The sequence below is a fragment of the Nerophis lumbriciformis genome, linkage group LG25, assembly GCF_033978685.3.
Source record: "Nerophis lumbriciformis linkage group LG25, RoL_Nlum_v2.1, whole genome shotgun sequence".
In the NCBI taxonomy this organism is placed as follows: Eukaryota; Metazoa; Chordata; class Actinopteri; order Syngnathiformes; family Syngnathidae; genus Nerophis; species Nerophis lumbriciformis.
Window position 1 is genome coordinate 32,804,459 of NC_084572.2, and position 9,844 is coordinate 32,814,302.

Consider the following 9,844-nt stretch of genomic DNA (forward strand, 5'->3'; position numbering starts at 1 on the left):
TGTACGTTCAAAAAAAAAAAAAAAAAAAAAAAAAAAAAAAAAAAAAAAAAGGCCGCTTGAGGCTGATTAGAATGCAGAGGAGGTCGGCTCTGCTGCAAATTGAAAACATATTGATTCTCCTCATGCTTTGGGGGGCCGGTGGGTCTGACAGACAGGCGGGGGAGAGAGAGAGAGAGAGAGAGAGAAGAGGATAAAATCTGCTCATAAAACAGAAAGCGGCTACAAGACCATGCGGTGCGTCCATGTCTGGACATCCAAGGGGTGGAGGGCTTCACGGTCGCCATGGCGACGGGGGTCAGGGCAAACATGCGCATCCCGGGGAAACGTGTGACGTCCAGCTGTGGCAGGGAGAGGCCACAGGATGCCGACGAGGGAGGACATAACATGTACAGATGTGCTGACTGCACAGTTTCCATGGGAACAAGAACCCCCCCCAACCCCCCACCTCCATCCCTATCCTCATTGCGCTTGCAAAAGCTTGACAAGCAGGGCTAATACGTCTTCCTGCGTCTTTATGTGCATCCCAGCAGAGCTCTCAGATCAACTGCGGCTCCATTTGTTTGTCTGTTTGTGTTAGGATGTGGAGCTCATTCCACTAATCAAAGATGGGGAGAGTGTGAGGGAGGTGAAGGGGATGTTATCAAGCAGAGTGGCTGCTTGCACACACACACACACCCACAAACACACTGATTTATGGCAGGTTTGTGTGCTAAACACTCCCAGAAGATGAACGTCAAGCTCCTTCTTGACTCATTTTAAATAGGCAAGTGTTGAAATGCTGCTACCCTGTGGTTACTTGCTGCCATTGCATGTCAAATGCATATTTCTTTTATTATATCTATGCACTCCGAATGAAATAAGATGTTCTTTTTTTCTCATAAGTGTTAAATGTTCCAGTTCCATTCACACATTTAAAAAACAATTTAAGACCAATGTCACTCTTGAATCAACACAGTAGTTGATATTATGATCAATGTTAGTTAAAAACTAAATGTGGGATATGAATAATAATGGAAGTATAATTGTTTGTATATAGTATATAAATTGGTACAAAGGTTTAACATGTGTACAAGGATATTTCACATGCCTTTACTGTGTATATAATTGAACTTTGTTTATGTTGTGTACAATGTGTATTTATAATATGTTGTGAAAGGGAAATGTAATAATTTTCATTTTATGAACGTACAACTGTTTGTTTGTTTATGTAAAACTGTTTGTTTATTTTGTTGACCATTGACCGAAGAAATTATAAACTAAACTAAACTAAGTGTAATTCTTGTCACGATATATGCCACGAACACACAATAACATAAAATAAATAATATTAAGGGAAAAAAATAAGGACATATATGCAGTGGAGAGGTAATATTATTTAAAAAAAAAGAAAGATTAACAGGGAAAACAACAGAAGTAAAAATAAATAATAGGTGAAAAAAGGAATATTAAACTATGTACTTTTATGTTCTATGTTGAGCAACGTGCAATATAGAAAGGGCTAAAATAATACACAAATGTTGTTTGTTGATTTAATTAAAAAATAAAAAAATAAAAAAAATAAATAAATAAATATTTAAAAAGTAATACACAAATACAATAACATAATTCCATCCGTTTGAGGATTTATATAGCTTATTGCAAATATTGTTCTGGTTGATATTTAAGTCTTTTGTTATGGATGGAAATTGCAACAGAGGTTAGTTTAAAAAAGCGAGATTGATTGCAGCTGAGATAGGCTCCAGCACCCCCCCGCGATCCCAAAAGGGACAAGCGGTAGGAAATGGATGGATGGATGTATTTATAATAGTTTTAAATAGCTAATGTGGGCAGTGCCGTAAATGGAAACCTTCTATCGCAACGAAGCGAATAACACAACTTTTCACCACACGGTCATCGGTTTTGTTTTTTACACAATTTTTAGACTGACAGCTCAATATTTCTTTTAGATCATCGTTACAAAACCTTTTTGTGCATATTATGCGTGGATTGATGCAAAAAAATGGATGGATGTATTTAAAATAGTTTTAAATAGCTAATGTGGGCAGTGCCGTAAATGGAAACCTTCTATCGCAACGAAGCGAATAACACAACTTTTCACCACACGGTCGTTTTTGTTGTTGTTGTTGTTGTTGTTGTTGTTGTTGTTAAAACTGAACATTATTTTAAGCATTATTTTAATGTGTGTGTTTGTTTATTACTCACTGGGCGAGTGGTGCTTTGTTTTACAACTCAGGGAGACCGGCTGATGCGCGACAGTTGTTCCGCCACACTTTACGGCAGCGCACGTCAACTTTATCAGCAGGTATGCGTCCCAAAAACAAAATATACCAAATATTGGACGTTTTCTTAACACGCAGCAGACAATTAGACCGACTTTCTTTGTCAGCTTCTTTTGCGGAGTTTTACGAAATCCTTTAGAAGCTCTCTATGCTAACATTAAGCTAACCGCTAACCCAAACAGAAGAGTAGCTGACAGCTGGACTGATAGCACAATGTTTCTTTAAGATAATCGTTACCAAATCTTTTTTTGCATTTTATGCGTGGATGGATGAAAAAAAAAACGTAAACCGAGACAATAAATGTATCTCGTTATGATTTAAACAATAACAATACGTACCTGACTGTTGTTGTTATTCAACTAGGTAAATTAGTACATCGCTCTAGTACACAGATTCGTCACATTAGTGAAAATGCGTCCTTATAAAAAATATATAATTCAACCTATTCTCAATTAATAGTCTTTGCTCACTTTTTAAGTGAATATTTATTTATTTATTATATTTATTATTTATTTTTTTGAATATTATTCTTCGACCAGGAGTTTTTCTTGTCATGCGCATTGGACTTCCCCGTGTAGAGGCGCTGCCAGGTGGATCAACCCGAGCTTGGCTTCTGGTGAGAAAAGCCTTTTTGTGACTACACTTATATTTTATTATACGTTTTTTTATTATTTATTATACGCCAGTGGGCGTTTTGACGCAGTCTCGTCAACAAAATAAAAGTTCATAGAAGCAAGATGGCTGGCCGTCCACCGCTCCAGGTTTGGTTTCGGTTTTTGTTGATTTTGTCCCACTACACCAGGGGTGGGAAATTATTTTTTTTTTACCGGGGGCCACATGAGCAACCAGAGCACTGCTGGAGGGCCACATCGACAAAATTTCAATTAGATTTTGCTCAATATTTTTTTTGATGTACTGTAAGACAGGCCTGGGCAATTATTTTGACTCGGGGGCCACATTTAGAGAAAAAAATGTGTCGGGGGGGCCGGTATATCTATTTTTAGGAACACTAATACAAAACCTCACAATAACGTCTGATTGAATGCTAAAAACTTCATGACAGACCGCCTTAAAAAACGTAATGGAATTTTAAAATTTTCTATGAACGATAAAACACTGAATATTTAATTGATTGATTGATTGATACTTTTATTAGTAGGTTGCACAGTGAAGTACATATTCCGTACAATTGACCACTAAATGGTAACACCCGAATAAGTTTTTCAACTTGTTTAAGTCGGGGTTGATTCATGATACAGTTATATACTATCATAATAATACAGTCATCACACAAGATAATCATCAGGGTGTATACATTGAATTATTTACATTATTTACAATTCGGGGTGTGGAGGGGGGGGTTAGGTTTGGTTGTTATCATCAGTCATCAACAATTGAGAACAGAGAAATGGATATTGAAACAGTGTAAGTCTGACTTGGTAGGATATATACAGCAAGTAGTGGACATAGAGAGAGAGAGAGACAAAATATGAATGGCACACCCACTTTCGATCGACATATTTTACAAACAAACAACAAAAATGCAACAATATGAACGCGAATGGTACAAAATAAACCAACCTACAATCTGATATATCACTAAGCTTTAGAACTTTGTTGTGAAAATCTCCTTCCGCGTCTGTGGAAACGCTTCCTACCCACATTGCTTGGTGCCTCGTCTGAGCTGCTGTGACGTCGATTACCATAGTAACCAATTAGATGACCATAGTAACTAATTAGATTACCATAGTAACTAGTATATCATCCAAAAGTGAATATTCCAACCATTGAAATACTTAGTATAGTTAAAGACTTATGGTCATTAGAAAACATCACTGCACATCATAATGGCAGCTACACTTTCCATCTTAAACATCCATCCATCCATCCATCTTCTTCCGCTTATCCGAGGTCGGGTCGCGGGGGCAGCAGCCTAAGCAGGGAAGCCCAGACTTCCCTCTCCCCAGCCACTTCGTCCAGCTCCTCCTGGGGGATCCCGAGGCGTTCCCAGGCCAGCCGGGAGACATAGTCTTCCAAACGTGTCCTGGGTCTTCCCCGTGGCCTCCTACCGGTCGGACGTGCCCTAAACACCTCCCTAGGGAGGCGTTCGGGTGGCATCCTTACCAGATGCCCGAACCACCTCATCTGGCTCCTCTCGATGTGGAGGAGCAACGGCTTTACTTTGAGCTCCCCGCGGATGACAGAGCTTCTCACCCTATCTCTAAGGGAGAGCCCTGCCACCCGGCGGAGGAAACTCATTTCGGCCACTTGTACCCGTGATCTTGTTTTTTCGGTCATAACCCAAAGCTCATGACCATAGGTGAGGATGGGAACGTAGATCGACCGGTAAATTGAGAGCTTTGCCTTCCGGCTCAGCTCCTTCTTCACCACAACGGATCGATACAGCGTCCGCATTACTGAAGATGCCGCACCGATCCGCATGTCGAACTCACGATCCACTCTTCCCTCACTCGTGAACAAGACTCCGAGGTACTTGAACTCCTCCACTTGGGGCAAGATCTCCTCCCCAACCCGGAGATGGCACTCCACCCTTTTCCGGGCGAGAACCATGGACTCGGACTTGGAGGTGCTGATTCTCATCCCAGTCGCTTCACAATAATAATTTCATTTAACCTAACTTAACTTTATACAAAAGCAGATTGCTTTTGATGGTTTTATTTAAACTCTTAATCCTTAAATATTTATAATAGAAAAGCCGTCACTGCACTGTACAAAAAGGCCCTTGCGCTGCAGTTTGACATTCAGTTCGTTCATGAGTGCAGTCACAGCCACAGCGAATCCGAGGTCTGCCACCCAGTCTTCAGCTGAAAGGTCTGGGATGTCATGTCTTTTCTTCCCACAGAAATTCTGAATCCGGTCTCTCAGGTCCCAGACACTTTTCAGTACTTTGCCCAGGCTGAGCCACCTGACGTTTATGTCACCATGTTCACAAAAGTGCACCAAATTGTCTATGATTTAACTTTCTCGCTCTGATACCTGACCCCTACTCAGTGGCGTAGTGGTTAGAGTGTCCGCCCTGAGATCGGTAGGTTGTGAGTCATACCAAAGACTATAAAAATGGGACTCATTATTTCGCTGCTTGGCACTCAGCATCAAGGGTTGGAATTGGGGGTTAAATCACCAAAAATGATTCCCAGGGGGTGATCAAGGGTGATGGGTCAAATGCAGAGAATAAGTTCGCCACACCTAGTGTGTGTGTGACAATCATTGGTACTTTAACTTTAGTGTTTGGACCTAGTGGTACTTGCGAGGCCTCACCCTGTTGACTTTGGCCCCTTGGCTTCGCACGTTAAGCCCATTGTCACCAACCTGGGCTTTCGTATCGACAGTGATTTGAAATGGGACGGTCAGATTGGCACAGTGGTGAAAGCTAGCTTTTTTTCATTCACGTCAGCTGGCCAAGGTTAAAAAAACCTTCTTTCCAGGCAGCGGTTTGAGACAGTAATCCATGCCTTCATTACATCTCGGCTGGATTACTGTCACTCTTTGTATTTTGGAGTCAGTCAGTCTTCCTTCTCACGTCTGCAGCTGGTCCAAAATGCAGCAAGCAAAAGAGAGCACATTACTCCTGTTGTAGCCTCACTTTACTGTGTCTTTTAGAGTCCATTTTAAAATGATGTTGTTCGTTTTAAAATCCTTACAAGCTCAGAGGGGACAGAGCCTTCTCTGTTGCGGGTCCCAAACTCTGGAATGATCTCCCTCTCCATTTGGCTACTTTTAAGACCCTTCTTAAAACCCATTTTTACTCACTGGCTTTTAAGCCAGCTTGAGACTCTGAACTGTTTTTCACTTTTTAACTGCCTTTTATTTAACAAATTGCTCTTAAGATCATTTGTATCTGCTTTTTTTATGTGTATATACTAGGGGTGTAACGGTACACAAAAATTTCGGTTTGATACGTACCTCGGTTTAGAGGTCACGGTTTGGTTCATTTTCGGTACAGTAAAAAAACAACAAAATATAAATTTGTGGGTTATTTATTTACCAAATTTGCAAAATCTTCCAACAAAAATATTTTTCTTAGTGGAATATTTGATGTGAAGTAATCGGAACCTTGCATTGGTCAATAATTCATAATAACATTGATTTTGAGTCAATATTATGTTTTAATCAATGACAGTTTGAAAGAAAAAAAAAAACAGCTTTGTTTTATTAGTCAACATTGCAACTTTTTCTAAATTACAGCTTTTTTTTTCACTTTTGTTATGTTTTTGTTTATTTTAATAGTATTTTTAGAATGTGCCGTGGGCCTTTAAAACATTAGCTGTGGGCCGCAAATGGCCTCCGGGGCACATTTTGACACCCCTGCTATAGATAATAACAAATTAAATGTGATAAATCTATGGATAAAAAGCAGAGCCTGGCGACGCATTCGCGTTTATCATAACTCTCTCTCTCTCTCTGTCTCTATCTCTGCCCCTCCCTCACCAATGCTGCTGCGTGCACAATTTGTTTTGTTTTTAACCCCTTCTTAACCCTGAACGTACATTGAAAATATACGCAACCCTAACTCAAAATGCCGGACATTTGAGGCATTTAAGAAACTCCGCCCTGACAGCTCCGCAAAAGAGGACATGTCCGGTGAAAAGAGGACGTATGGTCAGTCTATCGTAGCCCGTTAGCTGCTAGCATGCTGTGTGTTGTGCCTCGGTGTGCATTGTTTACACAACGTACGTTACGCTACTTAATATGTCCATGTGGAAACTCGTTCGGTACACCTCTGAACCGAACCGGAACCCCCGTACCGAAACGGTTCAATACAAATACACGTATCGTTACACCCCTAATATATACAGTACACACTGCAAAAAGTCAGTGTTCACAAACAAGAACAAAAAATACAAAAATTAGGGGTATTTTATTTGAACTAAGCAAAATTATCTGCCAATAGAACAAGAAAATTCAGCTTGTCAAGACTTTCCAAAACAAATACAATTAGCTAACCTCAATGAACCCAAAAATACCTTAAAATAGGTACATTCTCACTAATAACAAGTGCACTTTTCTTGGTAAAAAAAAAAAGAGACCTTTTTGATCAATACGTTGAAAAATATTCTTAAATTAAGTAAATGCTAATGCCATTATCTTGACATAATGATATGCGCTCGGCATCATGATTTTTTTTTCATGCTTAAAGTAAGAAATTATTACTTTAAAAAAGTAGTTTTATACTTGTGAGTGTTGATGACACAGCTTTGCAACAGTTGATATTCTAGTTTCAAGCATGTTTTACTCAATATAGGTCATCAAATCTTAGCAACAACCTGTAATATCTTACTGAGATCATTTAGGACCAACACCCTTAAAACAAGTAAAACACTCTAACATAAAATCTGCTTAGTGAGAAGAATTATCTTATTGGACAGAAAATAAACAAATATCACCCTTATTTGAGATATTTAATCTTACTTAGATTTCAGTTTTTGCAGTGCAGGCCAAAGGTTTGGACATCTTCTCCTCATTCAATGTGTTTTCTTTATTTTCATGACTATTTACATTGTAGATTGTCACTGAAGGCATCAAAACTATGAATGAACACATGTGGAGTTATGTACTTAACAAAAAAAAAAAGGTGAACTAACTGAAAACATGTTTTATATTATAGTTTCTTTAAAATAGCCACCGTTTGCTCTGATTAATTACTGCTTTGCACACTCTTGGCATTCTCTCGATGAGCTTCAAGAGGTGGCCACCTGAAATTGTTTTCACTTCACAGGTGTCATAGTTTTGATGCCTTCAGTGACAATCTACAAGGTAAATAGTCATGAAAATAAAGAAAATGCATTGAAATGAGAAGGTGTGTCCAAACTTTTGGCCTGTACTGTACATATGTTACCTCTATATATTTGAGTCTGTCCTTTGCCTGTATTTCTCTGCTTTTTTGTGCGTTTACTTGTTTGTGGTGTACAGTCCTATGCTTTTCAACTGTGGTTGTTTTTAAAGGACTTTATAAATGTAGTTGGTATGGTATCAATGTTTTTCCAGGCTCAAATTGACCATGCGCCAGAATTTTAATGCAAACATTTTTTTACATTTTTTTTTTCAATTTACAGTAATATGCTGTAAAGAACACCATAAAATGTATTGTCATTTTTATTAATTTGACGGGTAGTTTGCTTTAAAATCATAAATCAAGCAGATATTTAAGGTTTTTTTTTTATTTAGACAAAAATATTTGGAAAGTATGATAATATACTGTAATATTTGTTGCAATAATGGATACTATTAAAGTTTAAAAGGCAGGCAATTTCAAACAGTACATATATTTTTTTCTGTCAAAATGAAAACAATCCATTACATTTACTGAGAAAATATTAAGCACTTTATTGACATTTATCATTTGTAGGCATACTTGCCAACCCTCCCGAATTTTCCGGGAGACTCCCGAAATTCAGCGCCTCTCCCGAAAACCTCCCGGGACAAATATTCTCCCGAAAATCTCCCGATTTTCAGCCGGAGCTGGAGGCCACGCCCCCTCCAGCTCCATGCGGACCTGAGTGAGGACAGCCTTTTTTCACAACGGGAGGACAACTGGGTGACAAGAACTAAATCATCCATACTAGAGACAAATTGTATTATTATGTTTATCTTACCTAAAAATAAATATATTTATTAATTAAAAACATTTTTACTATATTTTGCTAAAAACATCAAAATTAATTGTATTTTTATTTGTATTTTTTCTGACTCCTTATTACATCCAGCCATAGAATTAAAATAAACATATTTGAAATAATTCATTTTAAATTATCATAATAATTCATTTAAAATGACCATATTTAATTATTAAAATACTTGCTTGTTTATCAACAACTTTAGCATTTTATTCATCACATTTTGAAGCTCTGAGAAGCCAAGTTATGTTATATTCCTTAATATTTATTTATGCAAGTTTGAAGTATCAATTATCTAAACACAGTTTTGTTTGCATATTTTCAGGATATATATTTATTTTATTATATATATATATATATATGTATGAAATACTTGACTTGGTGAATTCTAGCTGTCAATATACTCCTCCCCTCTTAACCACGCCCCCGACCACGCCCCCCCTCCCCCCACCTCCCGAAATCGGAGGTCTCAAGGTTGGCAAGTATGTTTGTAGGTGTTTGTGGGCCAGATAAAATGATGTTGAATATTTTGTGCATATTTTCTGTTTTTGTAAAAAAAAAAAAAGGTTTTAACAAAAACAATGTAACATAAAAAAAAATAAAAAAATGCATCCGCTGAGACCAGAAGTTGTTTTAGATATTTACAATAATTTAAAAAAATAAAATAATGACATATGATTTATTTTTAAAAATTGTATGAATGCGACCCATCCAGGTGCCTGGGACTAAACTTGAGGGGAACCCTACAAGTAAAAAAAAAAAAAGTTTAGATTCGTCAGTGTGGCCCTTAGTGGAAAAAGTTTGGACACCCCTGTTCTCATTGTTGATTATCTTTGCTGCTGTATTGTGGCGCCCCCTCCTGGCAGTACGTATAAAGTCCTTGATTTGTGACCAAGCTGCCTCCTCCTCCTCCTCCTCAGACGCTGCCCC

General features: G+C 38.2%; 1 protein-coding gene across 5 annotated transcripts in view; it reads left to right on the top strand.

Moving 5' to 3' along the window:
- Positions 1-2,177: 2,177 nt before the first annotated feature.
- The window catches only part of LOC133622042 (protein CutA homolog), a 13,895-nt gene continuing 6,228 nt past the window's right edge, over positions 2,178-9,844 (top strand). For 2 of the 5 annotated variants that reach the window (XM_061984577.1, XM_061984578.1), the window contains exons 1-3: positions 2,246-2,302; positions 2,819-2,895; positions 9,835-9,844. The exon at positions 9,835-9,844 is cut by the window's right edge and continues 139 nt beyond it. In XM_061984577.1, coding sequence (XP_061840561.1) covers positions 2,833-2,895; positions 9,835-9,844 — 73 coding nt within the window. In that variant the 5' untranslated portion in view covers positions 2,246-2,302; positions 2,819-2,832. Of the gene's footprint in view, positions 2,303-2,818; positions 2,896-2,935; positions 3,041-9,834 lie in introns of those variants that run through there. The other 3 variants (XM_061984579.1, XM_061984580.1, XM_061984581.1) reach the window with 3 other exon arrangements.